General features: G+C 41.6%; 1 protein-coding gene across 1 annotated transcript; it reads right to left on the bottom strand.

Moving 5' to 3' along the window:
* Positions 1-393: 393 nt before the first annotated feature.
* ttpal (tocopherol (alpha) transfer protein-like) lies at positions 394-18618 on the bottom strand. The gene is made up of 6 exons (XM_085783182.1): positions 18486-18618; positions 15169-15402; positions 14651-14894; positions 5413-5606; positions 4083-4193; positions 394-795 (listed from the first exon to the last, which is right to left on the bottom strand). Exons 2-6 carry the CDS (start codon positions 15379-15381, stop codon positions 502-504), a joined length of 1056 nt encoding a protein of 351 aa, XP_085639308.1. The 5' UTR covers positions 15382-15402; positions 18486-18618; the 3' UTR covers positions 394-501.
* Between the last annotated feature and the right edge of the window lie 4001 nt (positions 18619-22619).

The raw sequence follows: 22619 nt of genomic DNA, 5'->3' as shown, positions 1-22619 counted from the left end.
ATTTTGAGTTATTATGTCACAATTATGACTTAGTATCTCGTCATTTTGACTTAATAACTCAAAATAATGAGATACTGAATCAAAAATAATGAGATAACTCAAAATAACCATTTACTATGTCATCATTTTGATTCATGAGATATTGGTGTGGATTACAGCCGTTACAGATGTGCTGCTGCTGCTGCTGTTGGTATGGTAACTGATGTGTAACTGTTGGTATGGTAACTGATGTGTAGCTGTTGGTATGGTAACTGATGTGTAACTGTTGGTATGGTAACTGATGTGTAGCTGTTGGTATGGTAACTGATGTGTAACTGTTGGTATGGTAACTGATGTGTAACTGTTGGTATGGTAACTGATGTGTAACTGTTGGTATGGTAACTGATGTGTAACTGTTGGTATGGTAACTGATGTGTAGCTGTTGGTATGGTAACTGATGTGTAACTATGGGCAACGCGCCCTGGGTAGAGTCTGGCAGGCGCAGCAGGAGGTGCGGTCAGGTCAGTAGCAGTAGTAGAGTTGCGAGCGCAGCCCCCTGAAGCCGTCGTCGTCCGGCGGGTCGGGGTTGGCGTCGCCGTGCAGCAGCGCGGCGGCGTCGCGCGGTTCGAGTCCCTCCAGCGGGTCGGGCTGACAGAACTCCACGATGAACTCCTCCTCACAGTCCAGCAGCAGCCGAGACCAGGAGCTCAGGTCCAGCTGCTGCTCCGCCGCCGCAGCGCCGCCGTACTCCACCGGCAGCACCGAGCGCGGCACCGAGCGGTGCAGAGAGCGCAGGTCTGAGCCGTGGAGGATGTACTGCAGGAAGAAGAGGAGGAGGAGGAGGAGGAGGAAGAGGAGGAGGAGGAGGAGGAGGAGGAGGAAGAGGAGGAGGAGGAGGAGGAGAGTGAAGGCAGCGCATTTAGACAAGCACCATTGACAAATAAGTACATTACAATATCACGGAAAAAGTCAATTTCCAGTAGTTCAACCCCAACCAAGTATTGAGTGCATATAGATGGACATAGTTTTCAGAAGGCCAACATTTCTAGATTAAAAATGCTTAAAAAAAACAAAAATTCCTTTGCAAATTTCCATTTTGGATAGTGATTTTTAGGTCTTCACTGAATGTTAGTCATAATTATTACTATTAAAATAAACTGAATAAATAAAGACATGGGATGTTTCATTCAGTGTGTAATGGACATATTACACTTTTTGAATTGAACACATTCTACATCGCAGAGTCTTTCCACTCAGGGCTTCCTTCACAACGTATGTAGGGAACCGACCGTGCATGTCTGCGGTGCACGTGTCTTGCCTCACTCCCGAGTCCATGACCAGCAGATAGACACCATCCTTTCCACTGTGTGTGCAGTAACAAGGGAGATAGAGCCGTATCGCCGTAATTAGCTTAGCTCAAACACTGGAAGTGTATGGGTAGTGTTAGCCTGCCTCCTACCTAAAGTCGCTAATTAGCTTAGCTCAAACACTGGAAGTGTATGGGTAGTGTTAGCCTGCTTCCACCTAAAGTCATCAGAGAAACTCTTCAGCAACTCTAAAGGGAAACCGGCGGCCGATCTTCGTCTCAGAGCGACAAAACTCTCCGGTAAGGCATCTTGAGCGGTCAAATGCCGCTAACGGGACCAGATCGGTCAAAACGGAGGGTATCCGTATATATGTCCCCTATGTTCATCGTTTTTATCATGTAAAACACTTTGAGCTGCCTGATTGGTTGATTGATTGATTGATCATAATCCCTCCACAGTTGGACACGAACAGAACAGTAAAGGGACAGTTACAGAACAAAACGAAGGATATTTGGTGGAACTGTGAGTTTTGAGCTAAAAGAGGATGAACTGTTTATTGTTTGTTTTAAAGAGGATTAACTGTTTATTGTTTGTTTTTTAAAGCATTATGGGATCAGCTCCTCAAAACATCTCTGACCTCTTAAATATCTAAACTCCCTCAGGATCTGAGCTCAGCTCCTCCTCCTCGTCGCTCCACTAACGACCAACTGGTTTTTACCGCGGCATCAGAGTTTGGTCTTTTTACTCTCAGTTTATTGTATTTTTTTTAATCCGTCTGTTCTTTTAAGGCTCTTTACTTGGTCTTTTTTTGTCTCCATTTTGTTTTTTTTGATCATTTCTATTTTTAATTCTCATTACATAACACAAACAACGTAATGAAAGGCAATTAAAGCCTCAGTACGTAGGAATTCCCCCCATCTAGCGGTGCGGTTGCATATCTGAACGTATTCTTGATGTTGCATTCAGGTGAAACCGGGCGGATGTCAGACAGACAACAGACGCTGCATGTAACAGGATAAACAAACATCTGACAACATGTTGTCATGGTGATGTGGTATTGTTTTAGTAAAATGACATCCGGTTGGTTTGCCGACGGCCGTCTGCCTGACTGCACCTGAATGCAACACCGGTGCCTCCGTCCTTCCTCACACTACACAGTGGTGACGGTTTTAACAGGCCGTTTCCGTGGTTACCTACGGTCACGATGCAACATGGCCGCCTCGGTTCGGTGCGTCGCCCACTTCTGTATTTGTAACGACTTGTAACAACTCATTCTAAGGAACCAGAAAGCTTTCATCTGGATGCAGCTGTGATTCACCTTCAGTCAAATACGGATTTATGAAAGACAGGTTTGATTTTTGATCAGAAAAAGACAAATAAGTTACAGACTGGGGCTTTAAGGAAGTGGGACAAGTGATGGACTTATTTATGATTATTATGGAAAAGGGGTGGGCGATATGACGATATTAGATGGTGAAGTGATTAGAGCGTAGACGATCTGCCAAAGTGCAGAGATCGTAGGATCGTCAGGGGCTCATTCTATAAACTGCAGTTCTATGCTGATGCACCGACGCACCAGACGTATTACGTCATCAACCTGAACGACCAATCACAGCGAATTACGAGCAGTGACGCGCTTTCTTACCCGCCTCCTTGTTTGTGTGTGTAGCGGTAGCCGCATGGAGAACCACGGCTGAAAGCCAAAGCAGGAGTTGGTCGCTTTTTCTTTTTTTTAAACAGCGTTTCACTATCTGTCATCTCCGCCAGTCAGCCCCTCCACCTGCCGTCTCTCTGCGTGCGGGTGCACCCCCCTCCCCCCCAATAGTCCGACTAACGACCCCCCTAACCCCCCTCCTAAATAAAAGCTAGGCTTTTGTGCATTTTACTTGCACATGTTGGCAAAACTGCAACTATTTAAATGCACAGCTCCACTACTTCCTGAATTTAAGGCAGCTCCTTTATTTCCTGTCTTACATTATTGGACAAACTGATTCATCCAGGTGTGTCTGACCATTGTGACTACTCAGACACACCTGGATTAATCAGTTTGTCCAATAATGTAAGACAGGAAATAAAAGAGCAGCCAGAAGTAGTGGAGCTGTGCATAGAGCCAAAAGGCTCTTTGACCTAAATTGTCTGTTTTTCAATTTTCGATTTAAGATCGTGATAAAATCGAGATCGTTATTTTATTTTTTTAAAATCGTGATATGATATTTTTGCCATATCGCCCACCCCTAGGAAAAGGGGTGGGATTCAATAAGCAGCTTCTTCTCACTCCTTTTTGAATATGTATCATTATTATGCTTTTGTGTTTTTTTTTTACTTTATTTTATGTTATTTACAGACACAAGCAGGAACAAACTGAAAATAAATATTTAAAAAAATCAAACATGTTTCCTTAACCATGTTGTGCTGAGCGTCCTGTCTGTTAATCACTGTGCAGCACTTTGCTAAACTCTTGTGTTTTTGGAAACGTTCTCTATAAATGAAGCTGATTGGATAATGAAGACTTTATTTAGTCTCATTAGAAGCTGAAGAGCCAGATGTTTCTGGTCCGTCTGACCCATCAACTCTTCCTGTCCCACTTTAATAAAAGAATAATTAATTGCACATTTAAATCAACAAAGCAGCTAGAAACCTAGTAGCGTTTGTGTTGGTCTAAAAAACGTTTTGCTTTTCCATTTTCTCCCCTGATGAACCGGGTCGTTATGTCGCCGCTCAGCGCAGATAAAAGAGACACACACATGAGTGAAAACAGCTTTTGTTGAACACAAAGGAGTCAGAGACAATACTCACCCTCTCTGCCATCTTCTCCTTCAGGAACGGCTTAATTATAGCGAAGATGCCTTTGAAAATCCTCGGCTCGTTAATGATGTTAACGGCCTTGATTCTGATTGGAAACCCATCCTAGAGAGAGAGAGAGGCATTCAGGGGACACTCGGATTCACTGATGTGTCATTAACAATAAATAAAACAACATTAGCATTAAAGGGATAGTTGAGCATTTAGTCAAATTGGCCCATTGCCATAATCCCTATAGTCATAGCAGTAGGTTTGTTACCTTTAATTGTCGGTGCAAGCTGTTTTTAGAACGGCGGAGCAGAGCCGTGAGCTGCTCAGAGCTACACTACGGAGGCTCATTATGGGATTTCTTGGTTTCCCTCATCATCAAACTCATCAAATACACAATCCAACAACTCCACAACGCTCTGGTGGACAAGTTGTGAGCTGCACATTCACCACGCTATGAGATAATAACACAACGTTACCACACAGAGTTGTTTTGTTGTTTGTATCTGCATGCACCCCTGTCTGTCTGCATCCCAGAATGTGTAGTACAGTATGTGCTGATGTAGCCTATTGTGTGTGATTACTGGTATATTGCATGTGCTGCTCTTGTATGTTTCTATGTGCTGTCTTTGCATGATTGTACTGATGCCTACCTGTTCTATCCTATCCCTATTGATTCTTTTTAATCATTGTGTTGTAATATATTGTTGTTGTTGTTGTTTTAGGATGCCCATTGTCATCTGGCCGGGGACTACAGCAGGATATTAGCCATGCTGGCTAAAGCTAAAGCTGCCCTTTTTACTGTATTCAATGCAGTTGATTAATTGGGACTGTCCACGTACAATAAAACAATAAAGTAAAGTAAAGTTTTAGAGGGAAATTCATGCAAAACCACTGATGCACGTTTAGAGTTTAGAGTTTATTTATTTAGCACACAAATTTCAATGGTGCAAGGAGGGAACGAAGCCGGTTGGCTCGTACATAGGTTCCACCCCTATAACAAATTACAACAAGACAAATTTCAATGGCTAACAAATAAACATAGAAACAAAAAGAGATAAAGTGCATAGATAATCAATGTTATATGAGCAAAATGAACAGAAATGAGAAAAAAATAAAGAGATAAAGTGCAAAGTGATTCGGTAACATATAGAGACATATATATAGAGATAAGGTACAATGGTTTCAAAAGCCTGCCTGGAACGAAGCATTAGCCAAAACGACCGGATCGCTTACTTCTGCTTTAAGGTAACAAACTGCTATGTCTATAGAGATTAATTTGCCAAAATGTTGAACTATCCCTTTAAATACAACCAGCTCTGATGACGTCACTCACCTGCAGGATGCTCACCACCTTCTTGGCGAGGAAGGGGCCGGGGTTGGAGGCCTGCGACATGCCCACGCCGCTGTAGTCGGCCAGGATGACGATGCCGTTGACCTGGTTCTCCTCCGGCTGGATCAGCTTCTCCAGGGTCAGGTAGATCGCTCGCACGTTGTCCACGAACGGGTAGTCGTTGGGTTTCCACTTCCCTGAGAGCGGGGCGGGCGCACAACATCAACAATAATAACAATAATAATAATAATAACTAGAAAATTTCCTCTGAGGAAATTTTGAAAGGGCCACGGGAGCTACTGCCGGTTTTGCCATCTCTGTCAACATGGGAATCAAACCCACGATCTTAAGGTCAAGACAGAGCTGATCAGACAGACACATGATCATCTTTCTATAAGCACTGATATGGAGGAGCTGTAACCACATTAGGTTAACTGTGTGTGTGTGTGTGTGTGTGTGTGTGTGTGTGTGTGACTATGAGCTGCATCCTGTGTCAGTCTGATTTAGCTGTGTCTGTGTTTATAAACATTTAAACGAGCGCCAGGTGGATTGTTTATGAAGTTAACGAGCTCTGGCCTGAGGATCAAAGAGGTTACCACGGCGATAGGGGCCCCCGCAGGCTGAGACAGACAGAAACGTGGAGAAAAAGAGCCATTTTCTGCCTCTAAACCGGTCTCACATTTAGGCTTAGGGTGAGAAAACGGTAACTCCTATCAGAACAAAACACAGATCAACGTTGCTCTAAGGACTTCCTGAAAATGTTAGTACGATTTGGTGTTTCTACAGTAAATATTTTGGTGACGCTGGCAGTTTTAAAACATCAGGCCGTTCTGCTTCTCTCAGAAAATATTTGTATTGGACTCAATGAGGAGCAGAGACAGACGTGGCCGCACACAGACGCTGATTCTGTCAATTCTGTAAGTCTCTCTGATATTTTGAGCACATGACATGAGAGATAACAAGTTTGTCTTACAAATTCTGAAAAAATTATGTCTGTAGAGTGTAAATTGTGGCCGTGCTGACAGTTTATCCAGAAAAAATACAGAATGTTTCTTCACTCTCTCCCACTCTAACCGATGATGTCACGCACTCTGACACGAACATTCTGTCCAATACACACCCATTATAATCTCATAATTTCTCCAAAAATGATCATGGTCATTGATCATGGATTGATCAAAAACTATATGACCTATCAAAACGTGGAGTAATACGACAATACACAAGCCTTGTGTCTACTGTTTAAAGTTTAAATGGAGTCTCTAGGTGAAAGTATGCCTGAGCAGTAGACGTTTGTTAAACTCCAATGATTGGTCTTTTTCGGTCTTTTTTTTCCGCCCGTCCCATTGACTTACATGCAAAATTTTTGCGCAGTTTTTCGCGACTACGTCGCGAAAAATTCGTAAACTGTTGAGAAAAGTAATAGCATACCGATCCCGATCAAGACGCACATTTTGATATATAATTTGTCTAGTAGCGAATCGAAAATCGTCCGGAAGAGGAAGGAGAACTAGAAAATTTCCTCTCGGGAAATTTTGAATGGGCCACGGGAGCTACTGCGGGTTGTGCCATCTCTGTCAACATGGGAATCAAACCCACGATCTTAAGGTCAAGACAGAGCTGATCAGACAGACACATGATCATCTTTCTATAAGCACTGATGTGGAGGAGCTGTAACCACATTAGGTTAACTGTGTGTGTGTGTGTGTGTGTGTGTGTGTGTGTGTGTGTGTGTGTGTGTGTGTGTGTGTGTGTGTGTGTGTGACTGTAATCACATGAAGCTGGCTCTAGAGTCTGTGTGTGTGTGTGTGTGACTGACTTGACACATAGTTAGTTAGTAGCTGCATCCTGTGTCAGTCTGATTTAGCTGTGTCTGTGTTTATAAACATTTAAACGAGCGCCAGGTGGATTGTTTATGAAGTTAACGAGCTCTGGCCTGAGGATCAAAGAGGTTACCACGGCGATAGGGGCCCCCGCAGGCTGAGACAGACAGAAACGTGGAGAAAAACAGCCATTTTCTGCCTCTAAACCGGCCTCACAATTAGGCCTAGCATGACAAAACGGTAACTCCTATCAGAACAAAACACAGATCAACGTTGCTCTAAGGACTTACTGAAAATTTCGGTACGATTTGGTGTTTCTACAGTAAATATTTTGGCGACGCTGGCAGTTTTAAAACATCAGGCCGTTCTGCTCCTCTCAGAAAATATTTGTATTGGACTCAATGAGGAGCAGGGACAGACGTGGCCGCACTCAGAGGCTGATTCTGTAAGTTCTGTAAGTCTCTCTGATATTTTGAGCACATGACATGAGAGATAACAAGTTTGTCTTACAAATTCTGAAAAAATTATGTCTGTAGAGTGTAAATTGTGGCCGTGCTCACAGTTTATCCAGAAAAAATACAGAATGTTTCTTCACTCTCTCCCACTCTAACCGATGATGTCACGCACTCTGACACGAACATTCCATGCAATACACACCCATTATAAACTCATAATTTCTCCAAAAATGATCATGGTCATTGATCAGGGATTGATCAAAAACTATATGACCTATCAAAACGTGGAGTAATACGACAATACACAAGACTTGTGTCTACTGTTTAAAGTTTAAATGGAGTCTCTAGGTGAAAGTATGCCTGAGCAGTAGACGTTTGTTAAACTCCAATGATTGGTCTTTTTCGGTCTTTTTTTTCCGCCCGTCCCATTGACTTACATGCAAAAATTTTGAGCAGTAAATCGCGACTTACGTCGCGAAAAATTCGTAAACTGTTGAGAAAAGTAATAGCACACCGATCCCGATCAAGCCGCACGTTTTGATATATAATATGTCCTGCAACTCTTCGAGTTGCAGGACTAGTAGCGAACCGAAAAAGCGTCCGGAAGATGAAGGAGAAGAATAACTAGAAAAAGATAGCATTTCCTGCAGAAAATGCGTGTGAATGCTGAAAGCAGCTGAACGCTGTTGCTGAAGCAATGCTGAATGAGCTGAAGAAATTGTTGAATTAATGCTAAATTAGTTGACGAAACTGCTAAAGCAATGTTGAAAAGACTAATGCTAGAGTAGAGTAGAGAGTAGAGGAATACTTTATTCATCCCTAGGAGGGAAAAAGCTGAAACATATAACTTGTAGTGTGAGATGAATGCCTTTTTAAAGGTAAAAAGCAGTAGAAATGCTAAAGGGAGAAGAAAACATTGAAATTCTGCATGTTTAAATGTAATGGTTAAATAGTTGAAATCTGCAGCTAACCTGACAGGAAGGACAACTGATGAACCAGCACTAACATAGCCGAAGCAATGGCTGAGAATATATTTAAAAGTAGAAGATGTGAGACTTTGTATGAAATGGCTGGAAATTACTTGAATTGTCAAAGAAGAGTTTGAAAAATTCCTGAATTAGGAAAAAAGTTAATGCCTACTGAAATACATTGTAAACTGACAGCAGAAGAACATTGTTGAAGAATATAGATCGAGCATTAGCTGAGGAGTAGAACATGTAAACAGCGGGTTTAATGGTGTGAAATGGTTGAGAAGAGCCTCAGTAGTTTAGGATATGTGTAAAACAATGTGTTCAACATGACCAAAATGGGGAAATGTGTATTTTCAGTTTAAATAGCTAAAGAACAAAATTAACAGCAACGAGTCCATTAACTACAACAGGAAGATAGAGAGGTACATACAAAACAGTCAGACAACTGTAGGAAAAGTGTGTGTGTGTGTGTGTGTGTGTGTGTGTGTGTGTGTGTGTGTGTGAGAGAGAGAGTGAGGAAGATATACAAAAGTGTGTGTGTGTGTGTGTGTGTGTGTGTGTGTGTGTGTGTGTGTGTGTGTGTGTGTGTGTGTGTGTGTGTGTGTGTGAGTGAGGAAGATATACAAAAAGTTCTGACCTGACAACTGTATGAAATGTGTGTGTGTTGGACGTGTGTGTCTGTTTGTGTATGGTTAGTGTGTGTCCATTTGTGTGTGTGTTTGTTGTGTGTGCATGTGTGTCTGTTTGTGTGTAATTGTGTAAATTGTGTATGTGTTTGGTAAGTGGTTGTATGTTTGTTGGGTGTGTGCGTGTGCGTGTGTGTGTGTGTGTGTGTTTGTGTGTGTGTGTGTGGTAGTTAGTGTGTGTCCATTTGTGTGTGTGTGTTGGATGTGTGTGTATGGTGAGTGTGTGTGTGTGTGTGTGTGTGTGTTTGTGTGTGTGTGTGTGTGGTAGTTAGTGTGTGTCCATTTGTGTGTGTGTGTTGGATGTGTGTGTATGGTGAGTGTGTGTGTGTGTGTGTGTGTGTGTGTGTGTGTGTGTGTGTGTGTGTGTGTGTTGGATGTGTGTGTATGGTGAGTGTGTGTCCATTTGTGTGCGTGTGTGTTGGATGGTGTGTATGGTGTGTGTGTGTGTGTGTGTAGTAGTTAGTGTGTGTCCATTTGTGTGTGTGTGTTGGATGTGTATGCATGGTGAGTGTGTGTCCATTTGTGTGTGTGTGTGTGTGTGTGTTGGATGTGTGTGTATGGTGAGTGTGTGTCCATTTGTGTGTGTGTGTGTGTGTGTGGTAGTTAGTGTGTGTCCATTTGTGTGTGTGTGTGTGTATGACCGACAGACAGTCAGACAGAGAGAATGTGTGCGTTGCCATGGTGAGGTTGCCATGGTGAGGTTACCATGGTGAGGTTACCATGGTGAGGTTACCATGTTGAGGTTACCATGTAACTGTTGGCTGGTGGCTTTAAGGTATGGTGGCAGCTTTAACCATAGGCTTTAACTGCTCTGTGACACCCTCAAACAGATCTAATGTACGACAAATCTGTACTTAGTACAAGCAAAAGGTTTACATTTTCCGAACCATAAGACCTTGCTGAACGCGTCCGTGTCACTTTGGTGTTTCTAGAGTAAAAATTGTTGATTGTGTCGCAGGTTGGAAACTTTGGGACGTTTAGAAAATCAGCGCCTACTTTTGAATGGGAGTCAATGAGAGGAGAGAGGGAAATGGCTGCACTCGGAGGCTCCCAGTTTAAATTGTGTTCGTCTCTCTGGTTTCTTGAGCACATGAAGAGATCAAGGATGAGCTTGTCTACAAACGTGGCCGAAATTATGTGTGTAGAGTGTAATCTGTGGCCGTACTGGCAGGATAGAGAGAAAAATGTGAGAGGATTTTTAGACCCTCTGTCACTCTACCAACTGCCAACGTCCGAACATTCCGTCCCATTGACTTTCATGTTAAATCTGAATTTTGTCAGAAATTTTAATGATTTTAAAACTATACATATATCTGAAACTGTTGAAGATATCAATAAGCTGAGATATAGCTGAATAGTTGAAAGGTTTGTGAACAGTTTAAAAGTTGAATGAAGTCTGTAGCTGAAAGTATGCTGAAGCTATTAGAGGCTGAATGAAGCAGAAGATTTGAAGAGTTTGAAGACTGTTTCAATTCATTTCCTATGAGAGAAAAATTGCAGAAAAAGTTAAATATTTTAAAAAGTATAAATAGTATGAAAGAGAAAAATAATAGCATAAATGTCCTGAAAAAGCTGCACGTTTTGATATATGAATTGTTGAAATAGCACAAAGTATGAAGGAGCAGAAAACTGCTGAAAAAGGGAAGAAGAAGTAAGAATAATAATAATAATAATAATAAGTATAAAGATTTGAATAACAATAGTGTGAATGCTTCCAGCATTCACACTAACTAGAAAAAGCATTTCCAAGAATGGAAATGGTGTGACTGCTGACAGCAACTGAACGCTGTTGCAGAATTAGCAAATAGTGCAAGCTGTGATCACCATACAAATGTTTGACCAAGGTCAGAATCGAACCCACATCCTCATGGTTATTAGACTTCCACTCTGCCTCTAGGCCACGGTGCACACACAGTTGCAGAGACTGTTGTCTGTTAATGATCTGCACACTGTCAACATCAAGAAAGCTTGAGAGTCAAGCTTGAATGACTTAGAATGAAAATGTCTGTGAATTTCAGGCTGAGCACTAACCATATGGCCACAGAGAACCTGAGTTACAATGAGCTATATACTATGAGGAATCAAAGACTGTCCAATGACAGCTGAATAATATATATAACTATTGTTCTTCTGTTTGGCCATTTTCTTCCGCCTTTTTACGGTCTTCTTCTAGTCCTTCATACTTTGTGCTATTTCAACAATTCATATATCAAAACGTGCAGCTTTTTTTGAACTTTATCGGCATTACTTTTCTCTTTTTAACTATTTATACTTTTTCAAATATTTAACTTTTTCACAAAAAATCTCACATTCATCAAAGTCTCAACCTATCTTCTTCACAACTCCACTGTAGTGTAGGGGTTAGGGTAGATGCCTGCCAACCCTCAGGTCACTGGTTCGAATCCAAGGGAAGAACTCTTGTTATGTTATGTTGAATTCTGCTCTCCTCCCCCGCCTTCAATTGGTTACAGGTGTTTGTTATCTCCTTGATTACTCACACCAGTTTGCAGCACATCATCACATTACAATGAATGACAACAGTTTTGAAAGCAGTGTGCTCTCTGTAGCTGAGTGGCAGAGTAAAGGTTTAGTGATCATATGGTCATGGGTTCGATTCCTGCCTCAGTCTTTTCACTTCATTGCTTGACTTTTGATTCCAATTATTCAGCTGTCATTGGACAGTCTTTGATTCCTCATAGTATAAAGCTCATTGTAACTCAGGTTCTCTGTGGCCATATGGTTAGTGTGTTAGGTGTTGTGCTATTTCAACAATTCATATATCAAAACGTGCAGCTTTTTTTGAACTTTATCAGCATTACTTTTCTCTTTTGAACTATTTATACTTTTTAAAATATTTAACTTTTTCTGCAAATTAAACTCTAGACAAATTATTTTCTCCAGTTTTGTAGCCACACTTGTCCTCTGTTGACTTCTGATAACTTGCTTCATGTTGAAACTGCTGCTCTCAGCCTGAAATTCACAGAAATTTTCATTCTAAGTCATTCAAGCTTGACTCTCAAGCTTTCTTGATGTCAGAGTGAGACAGAGTGCAGCTCATCAACAGACAACAGTCTCTGCAACTGTGTGTGCACTGTGGCCTAGAGGCAGAGTGGAAGTCTATTGACCATGAGGTTGTGGGTTCGAGTCCGACCTTGGTCAAACATTTGTATGGTGATCACTGCTTGCACTATTTGCTAATTCTGCAACAGCGTTCAGCTGCTGTCAGCAGTCACACCATTTCCATTCTTGGAAATGCCTTTTCTAGTTGGAATCAAAAGTCAAGCAATGAAGTGAAAAGACTGAGGCAGGAATCGAACCCATGACCATATGATCACTAAACCTTTACTCTGCCACTCGGCTACAGAGAGCACACTGCTTTCAACCCTGTTGTCATTCATTGTAATGTGATGATGTGCTGCAAACTGGTACGAGTAATCAAGGAGATAACAAACACCTGTAACCAATTGAAGGCGGGGGAGGAGAGCAGAATTCAACATAACATAACAAGAGTTCTTCCCTTGGATTCAAACCAGTGACCTTAAGGTTGGCAAACATCCACCCTAACCCCTACACTACAGTGGAGTTGTGAAGAAGAGAGGTTGAGACTTTGATGAATGTGAGATTTTTTGTGAAAAAGTTAAATATTTGAAAAAGTATAAATAGTTAAAAAGAGAAAAGTAATGCCGATAAAGTTCAAAAAAAGCTGCACGTTTTGATATATGAATTGTTGAAATAGCACAAAGTATGAAGGACTAGAAGAAGACCGTAAAAAGGCGGAAGAAAATGGCCAAACAGAAGAACAATAGTGTGACTGCTTCAGCAGTCACACTAATAAGAAAAAATCCACACAATAACAGTAGTGCCCGGGCTTCGCCCGGGCACTGGTCCCTGCAGCTATTTCATAGCTGTTGGGACCAGTGCCCGGTGCGATTGCCCGTGGCCCTAATAATAAGAAAAAATCCACACAATAACAGTAGTGCCCGGGCTTCGCCCGGGCACTGGTCCCTGCAGCTATTTCATAGCTGTTGGGACCAGTGCCCGGTGCGATTGCCCGCGGCCCTAACTGGAAAATTTCCTCTGGGGAAATTTTGAATGGGCCACGGGAGCTACTGCCGGTTTTGCCATCTCTGTCAACATGGGAATCAAACCCACGATCTTAAGGTCAAGACAGAGCTGATCAGACAGACACATGATCATCTCTCTATAAGCACTGATATGGAGGAGCTGTAACCACATTAGGTTAACTGTGTGTGTGTGTGTGTGTGTGTGTAACTGTAATCACATGAAGCTGGCTCTAGAGTCTGTGTGTGTGTGTGTGTGTGTGACTGACTTGACACATAGTTAGTTAGTAGCTGCATCCTGTGTCAGTCTGATTTAGCTGTGTCTGTGTTTATAAACATTTAAACGAGCGCCAGGTGGATTGTTTATGAAGTTAACGAGCTCTGGCCTGAGGATCAAAGAGGTTACCACGGCGATAGGGGCCCCCGCAGGCTGAGACAGACAGAAACGTGGAGAAAAAGAGCCATTTTCTGCCTCTGCACTGGTCTCACATTTAGGCTTACTGTGACAAAACGGTAACTCCTATCAGAACAAAACACAGATCAACGTTGCTCTAAGGACTTCCTGAACAATGTGGTATGATTTGGTGTTTCTACAGTAAATATTTTGGCGACGCTGGCAGTTTTAAAATATCAGTCCGTTCTGCTTCTCTCAGAAAATATTTGTATTGGAGTCAATGAGGAGCAGAGACAGACGTGGCCGCACTCAGAGGCTGATAATTCAAATTCTGTAAATCTCTCTGATATTTTGAGCACATGATGAGAAACAGAACAAGTTTGTCTACAATTTTCTGAAAAAATCATGTGTGTAGAGTGTAAATTGTGGCCGGGCCGAGTGTGGAAAGAGAAAAAATCTGGAGTTTTTCTGGGCTTTCTCCCACTCTAACTGATGATGTCACCCACTCTGACACGAACATTCCGTCCAATACACACCCATTATAATCTCATAATTTCTCCAAAAATGATCATGGTCATTGATCAGGGATTGATCAAAAACTATATGACCTATCAAAACGTGGAGTAATACGACAATACACAAGACTTGTGTCTACTGTTTAAAGTTTAAATGGAGTCTCTAGGTGAAAGTATGCCTGAGCAGTAGACGTTTGTTAAACGCTCTTTTTTTCCCGCCCGTCCCATTAACTTCAATGCAAGATTATGCGCGGTTCTTGCGCGGTTAAACCCTAACCCTTGTGTCTCAAGAACCAAAAATTGTGTGTAAACAATTGATAAAAAAGTGTGACTGACCTGGGCGGAGACAGAGGATGTATCTGCCGTTGGGGTCGGGCAGCGGCAGCACGGTGAGGAAGCCGAGGTCGAGGACGTGCTTCACCGTGGACGGCTTCAGGTCGGTGAAGAGCTCGGGCCAGGCGCGGCGGCCGGCGTGGTAGTGGAGCAGCAGCTGCAGCGCGCGGTCGTAGTCGAACTTCCTGGCGCGAAGGAAACGCAGCAGGAACGAGTCGTCCAGACGCGTCCGCAGGTTGGGCTGCTCCTACAGGACAGAGAGGGAGGGAACCGGTCAGAACCAGATCAGACCGGTTTTATTCTGCTCAGTGGGTTAAACCAACATGAAGCAGAAGGAGAAGTTTAAACACACATGTAATCTGTATGTACTGTCTAGAGCTAGACTGCAGCTCTGTATACTACCTACTGCTGTAACATGTTATGTCAAAATGTCATAAGTAAAAGAAAAGAAAAGATCAGCCTCCACTCTGGTTTCTAGTAGTAGTAGTAGTAGTAGTAATAGTAGTAAGCAGTAGTAATACCTTTAGTATCATGTCCCTGAGAGCCTGGACGTCCCTGAGCCTCCACTCTGGTTTCTCCTGCAGCTCCTCCCGGGCCTTGGCCACCAGCTCGGCGCTCAGCGTGCAGCGGTACACGGGCGGCGGCGGCCGCGGGAACCAGCCGTGGCCGGTCGCCGACGGCAACGGCTCCACCGGAGGAGACCGCAGGTCGATGGACTCATGCTGATCGTCCATGGACGGACTGGGAGGAGCTGTCTGCTACAGCAACACACACAGGTCAAAGGTCAGAGGGTCAATATGAACATGCATCAATAAACATTCAGAATAAGTTGTTATTAGGGCCACGGTAGTCTGGCCTGACGGAAGTGCGTTGCTGCGATTAGCCTCTGATTGGTCGGAACGAGCCACCCGGCGGAAGTCCCGCCTCCGTGCTGCAGCTTTCACAGTCCGCCCGGTAAAGGGAAACATCAACAAACAACAATAGGAACTGAACCATGGATCCGTGTCATGAACCGAACAGAAGAATACATATCCGTCAGCGGTTGCCAACCGCCGTTAAACCAAACAAAATAATAAATATCTGTCAACGGTTGCCGACCGTCGTTACACCGCGGACCGAAATCCAGTTTCCAACCGGCAATATTTTGCAAGCGCACCGTTGCTACGGCGTTGCTACGGCGCCGACCACAACGATTGTGACTGGTTGAAAGAATTCCAAACGGCCGGAGCGTTTTTTTTCTCTGATCGCAGAATCATAGGCGGAGCAGCCAGACTCTCCTTCTTCTCTGGAGGAGGGTCTGGCGAGCGAGACTAGGGCCACGGGCCATCGCACCGGGCACCAGTCTCCTTCATCTTCCGGACGCTTTTCCGGTCCGCAACTAGACAAATTATATATCAAAACGTGTGGTTCGATCGGGATCGGTGTGCTATTACTTTTCTCAACAGTGTACGAATTTTTTGCGACGTAAGTCGCAAAAAACTGTGCAAAATTTTGCATGTAAGTCAATGGGACGGGCGGGAAAAAAAGAGCGAAAAAGACCAATCATTGGAGTTTAACAAACGTCTACTGCTCAGGCATACTTTCACCTAGAGACTCCATTTAAACTTTAAACAGTAGACACAAGTCTTGTGTATTGTCGTATTACTCCACGTTTTGATAGGTCATATAGTTTTTGATCAATCCCTGATCAATGACCATGATCATTTTTGGAGAAATTATGAGATTATAATGGGTGTGTATTGGACGGAATGTTCGTGTCAGAGTGGGTGACATCATCGGTTAGAGTGGGAGAGATGCCAGAAAAACTCCAGATTTTTTCTCTTTCCAAACTCCAAACGGCCACAATTTACACTCTACAGACATAATTTTTTCAGAATTTGTAAGACAAACTTGTTCTGTCTCTCATCATCTGCTCAAAATATCAGAGAGACTTACAGAATTTAAACTCTGAGCCTCTTAGTGCGGCCACGTCTGTCTCTGCTCCTCATTGACTCCAATACAAATATTTTCTGAGAGAAGCAGAATGGCCTGATGTTTTAAAACTGCCAGCGTCGCCAAAATATTTACTGTAGAAACACCAAATCGTACTAACATTTTCAGGAAGTCCTTAGAGCAACGTTGATCTGTGTTTTGTTCTGATAGGAGTTACCGTTTTCTCATGCTAGGCCTAATTGTGAGGCCGGTGCAGAGGCAGAAAATGGCTCTTTTTCTCCACGTTTCTGTCTAAACAATCCACCTGGCGCTCGTTTAAATGTTTATAAACACAGACACAGCTAAATCAGACTGACACAGGATGCAGCTCATAGTCACACACACACACACACACACACGCGCACACGCACACGCACACGCACACGCACACACACACACACACAGTTAACCTAATGTGGTTACAGCTCCTCCATATCAGTGCTTATAGAAAGATGATCATGTGTCTGTCTGATCAGCTCTGTCTTGACCTTAAGATCGTGGGTTTGATTCCCATGTTGACAGAGATGGCACAACCCGCAGTAGCTCCCGTGGCCCATTCAAAATTTCCCCAGAGGAAATTTTCTAGTTTCTTTATCTTCTGCATTAAAGTACATCGGTGTATGACGAAATATCAGATCTCAGATTTTCTGACATTGTTTCTGAGTTAACAAAGTTATCTATCTATCTATCTATCTATCTATCTATCTATCTATCTATCTATCTATCTATCTATCTATCTATCTATCTATCTATCTATCAGATGTTCACAATGGGAGAAGAGGTAATGTGTACAGGGCTCCAGAGTAACTTTTTTTACTCAGAGCACAGTGGCCCCTAACTTAAATTAGGGCCAATGGCGTGAATTTTTGGAAATATTGTAGATAAATTGATACAATATCTCCAAATACATTTAACCATTAATAGAAAAAAAAATTGTTAAAAATTAAAAAAGTTTTTTTTTTAAAGTCTAGAAAAAAGTGGTAAGATTTTAAAAAGAAAAAAAAAATTCTGGAAAAACAAGGGTATATGCCAAAAGGGGGCTGCCGCTTCACCCGCTGGTTCTTTGCTGAGGTGCTGGAGGCATCAAGTGTCCAAACTGAGCTCTGATGAAGGTCGCCTGACACCGAAAGCTTAGCTTTTAATAAAGTGAGATTGCATAGATCTAAGTGTGTGTAGATCTCTTTCTTCAGTTTAGAAAAAAAATTGTAAATTTTCTCAAAAAAAAAACAAAAAAACAATTCCAGATAAAGGTGGTAAAATTTCAATAAAAAGTTGTGGACCCCTTGAGCCCCCTCACGGCCCCCTGGGGGTCCGCGGACCAGACTGTGAGAACCTGCTGTAACACACAGAAGTAGCTCAGAGCTGCAGAAACAACACTGATAATATAATATAATATAATATAATATAATATAATATAATATAATATAATATAATATAATATAATATAATACATCCATGGGAACAACACTGAGGTGAATCTGCTCATCCTCGTTATATTCAGCTTCATTCACGCCTCTAAAGCTAAAGCCTGGTGGTGCACACAGAAAGACTTTATAAACCTCAACAGATTTTTTTTGTTTTTATCTGTGACAGACCCCACACAGGAAGATAAAACATCTTTGATTGGACAGTTCTGATCATGTTGTGTTGTGGTGTAGCTCTGATATTCCACATACAGCAACACAACACGAAGATTTGTCTCATTATGACACAACAACTAGAATCTGTCTGAACTGGACATTAATGTTTCCTATGAGGAGAAAAGAACCAAAGCAAAGCTGAGCAGTGAGTCACTCCATCACACTGACCCTCACACATCCACCGCTGCGACACACACACACACACACACACACACACACACACCGACCGAGCAGCGGGAGCTTCTAGCAGCGGGCTGGACTCTGTTTCTCAGCTTCCATTGGAGGAAAAAAAAACAGGTTAAAAATAAAAAATAAGTGAAAAAGCTGCAGCGACGTCGAAAATCACAACCGAGCTGTTTAGGAAAAACCCTTCTTCCGGGTTAGAGGATGAACGGCGTTCCGTGATTGGTCCGTTTCAGGCACGTGACGCGGCCGAGCCGGAAGTGTGTTGTTTTGACGGCGGTGATGCGTTCACGGCCCCTCGGAAAGTAGCACAGCACGAACTGTCGCATAATGAACATCAAATAAAAAACCATGGATGTATTATAATGAAATAAACACGGACAAAACTCCTGTTTCTCCGTGATGTTGTGTGAGTGTCCTTCTCAAATGTATTTTAATATTTAAATTAAAGGTATTAAAAATGCGTTAATGTAAGAAACGTGTTTTTTTTTTTGTTTTAATCTTTTTGTCAAATTCGCACAGTTTCAGTGAATTTGAATCTTTTAAAGCAACATTAGAGCGAACTGAGCTCCTGCACTCTGCTTATAAAAAGACAAACAATTTGACTTAATGATAAATGTTTTTGCCAAATTCTTTATTCATAAAGCCAAATCTCTCCCGTTTTCACATAGCCTACTTCCTAAATGAATTTCAACTTTATATTACATACCGTAGGTCCCTAAAATTCATGGAGACCAACTAGCCAAAGACCTCTATTCAGTGTCAAAAATTATATGACTAAGGATGAAGTCAACCTTTTAATTCTCATTTATTCTCATTTACTTTGAGTGTATGTTCCTTCTTTTCTCTCTGTTTATTTGGTGTTTGTTTATTTTATTTCATTCCCTCATATCTTGTGTTTTGCATATGTATTATTATTAAACATGATTTAACATCTTTAACCACTAGGGGGCATCCTCTTCGTCTGTGCCTCCTTGTTGTACTGAGTGGATTGATTCAGTAAGAGACAGTGCAATTTTATTTATCAATATGAAACGATCCATTATTATTAGCATCAGTTTATTCATCGTGTTAAACCGTGTTTAAAGGCAGTTCCTGTATAATTCTGGATGGATGCAGCAGCACCGACCAACACAGACACACAGAACTTTGTGTGAACACTGCACAGGTTATATTTAATGTTTTGTCCATAAATCAGTTAAACTTTCTGTAACAGAGTATTAATGTGACCTTTTAATGTCTTTTATTATCATAATGTTCCTGGACAGATGGGATGTCTCAGTTGCACTTGGAGGCAGCAGGTGGCAGAGTTTACCTGCACCTCGCTCAGCTCAGTGTCTGTCTGTAGGAATGTTGACTGCCTCAAATCTGAAAATACAGCCACATACCTCGTTTTTAAATTATGTTTAGGTTGTTTCTTTGTTTTTTTTATTGTTTTAGACATTGTAGGACATATTTTATCATATATTTTCCTCTTCATTTCATTTCTGTTGCACATTTCCTTTCGGAGCACCCTGGCATTAGAATTTACTTCAGGATGAATAAAGTTTTATCTAATCTAATCTATTCCCATTTTGTCTTACTTATTTTTGTTTCTTTATTTTATTTTATCACCATGGTTGCACTTTTTCGTTGTTTGATGGACCGTCTTTGTTGCATCTGTTAATCTCTGCTGGACATTGACATTTTTGATCAGTGTGCTGAGCCTGTTGCTCTCAAATGTTTGTTGGCCTACGCACCTGAAAAGAGGATTTTTTGGACAGTGAGCAAGAGCGCAAACACCTTTTCTCCTTTTTATCTAATCTAATCTAAAAATATTTAAAATAATATACCTCACTAATGTGGTTTTATTTATGCACGTTTTGTGTTTTGGTGAGAAAACTGTACAGAAAACTGTATTGTGCTGTTTCCAGAGGTGAAACTTCATGTCTGAATTCAACACTTTAACTTTAGTTTCTGGTTCTTTCCAACATAATCTAAACCAGTGGTTCTCAACTGGTGGGTCGGGACCCAGAAGTGGGTCTAGACCCGTTCTGGATGGGTCGCAGACAGCTGGTCAGAAAAGTAAATAATATTTCATGCACATCTGATGTTGGACATGTCTTTTATTTTGAAAAATAACTTATTTTGAAAGGCACGAGACACGTGAACACATGCAGTTGTAATGCTCCTCCTCACTTTCTGATTATTTGCTCCATTTGCTCTGAATGCAAAGATATCAGTTTCTTATTAATGTGGCCTGATGCAGTGAATCTGGTTTTGTTTTGTGGGTCTTTATTTTGTGTAATTTGATATTTATTCACTTTTGTGAACATGCTCTGAATGCAGAGATGCATTAGAAGTCAAATATATCGTTTTGTTGGTCTCCATTTTGTGCAGTTTGATATTTTTTTATTCACTTCCGTACATGCAGTTGTCATGGTAACTCCTCAGTTTCATTCATGTGCTCTGAAATGCACTTTGCTCAATAAAGAGCTAAATGAGTTTTTAAAGTCTTGGTTTGAATTCTATAAAAGTGGGTCGAGACTTAATGACCGTGGAGAGCGGCGGCTGGAGGAGATTGCGAGATCCCATTTAGAAAAACTTTATCTGGTCAGTCAGTGTTTTCCTGTCGGGCCGGCAAAGAGTGGAATACAATACCACAAAACATAAGAGTCCATTTCATACGGTGCATTTAAAGCCAATCTAAAGAAACGGTTAATAGAAAACCAGATTTGTGAACACTATAGTCCCTGAATCCCCTGTAGTACATGGCTTAATTAATTAATTGTAATCTGACATGTACTTGTTGTTCTTGTTGTTGATATGAATATTCCCCTGTCTGAATGGGGGATGTATACGTTACGTGTGGTTGAGGGGTAAAGGGAGTAGGCTACTGGTTGTGGACTGGATAGTGTGTGTGCATGTGTGCGTATGGGTGGGAGGGGTGGGGGGGTTAAAGTGTAATGTTGCTGTTGTAGATATTGTGCTATTTGTCTTAATGTCATTTTTATACCTTTATTCTAGGTCTCATTGCCGTGCTCCATCCGGCAGGGGGACTGCCAACGGAAACGAGCCTATTGGCTATATAATAATTGGGTGCATTTACATTTTATCCTTTTAAAATGTTCATTAATGTAGGCTACACTGTCCCTCTCCAACAAATAAAGGAAAATGAAATGAAATGAAAAATGGGACAATGTGGAGCCCAGAGTGAGACTAGTTGAGCACCGCTGGTCTTTTTTTTTTTTTTTTTTTTTTCCTTTATTTGTTGGAGAGGGACAGTGTACATTAATGAACATTTTAAAAGGATAAAATGTAAATGCACCCAATTATTATATAGCCAATAGGCTGATTTCTGTTGGCAGTCCCCCTGCCGGATGGAGCACGGCAATGAGACCTAGAATAAAGGTATAAAAATTACATTAAGACAAATAACACAAATCATTACACAACATTACACTTTGACCCCCACCCCTCCCACCCATACGCACGTATGCACATACAATATTATAACACATTACTAGTACTAATATATATTAAAACAGGTCAGTACATTAAAGACAGACAGATCAGTACATTAGAAGCATGCAGTTAGGACATTAAAGGTGATTACATGTTTGGTTGGCTCTGAGCCATACCTTCAGGTGGCTCTTAAAGGTAGTCAAGGTGGGGCATTCCTTTATGGGTAAGGGTAGTGTGTTCCAGTTTGCAGTTCCCTTCGTTGACAGGGCATTTTGACTGAAAGAGGTTTTCCTGTATGGAACCACACAGTCCCTGTTAGTAATTGATCTGCTGGTCCTCGTTTGTTTAAATGTAATAAACTCTTTCAGTGGAGATGGCGCCAGGCCATGAAGTACTTTATATATTAAGCATACAGAGGAGAATTTACAAAAATTAGGAAAACTCAGCAAATTATATTTCACTAGAATGTTACAATGATGGTAAGAAAACGTTTTTTTGTCTAAGATTTTGAGTGCTTTTTTATACAGAAGCTCAACTGGTTTCAGGATAGTAGAGCCGGTCATAGACCAGCTGGTGATACCGGAGCTTAAATGAGAAAAAATCATAGAGTGCAGAAACATCAGAGCAGCTGCTTCCGACAACGATCCTCTGATTTGCTTAAAGTTGCAAAGGTGATATTTAATTTTTTTTGATAACATTTTAACATGATTTTTAAATGAAAGTTTAGAGTCTAT

The sequence above is a fragment of the Trachurus japonicus genome, chromosome 7, assembly GCF_045865225.1.
Source record: "Trachurus japonicus isolate A0001 chromosome 7, Traja_1.0".
In the NCBI taxonomy this organism is placed as follows: domain Eukaryota; kingdom Metazoa; phylum Chordata; class Actinopteri; order Carangiformes; family Carangidae; genus Trachurus; species Trachurus japonicus.
Note: the sequence above shows the minus strand (reverse complement) of the source record. Positions and strands in the feature narration are given on the sequence as shown.

Coding starts and splice junctions, on each gene's coding strand:
- ttpal (XM_085783182.1), bottom strand. CDS start 15,381: ATGGACGATCAGCATGAGTCCATCGACCTGCGGTCTCCTCCGGTGGAG. Junction 5,607..14,650: donor CATCCTCTGTCTCCGCCCAG/GTCAGTCACACT, acceptor CCCCGCTCTCAG/GGAAGTGGAAACCCAACGAC. Junction 4,194..5,412: donor AGGTGGTGAGCATCCTGCAG/GTGAGTGACGTC, acceptor CTCTCTCTCTAG/GATGGGTTTCCAATCAGAAT.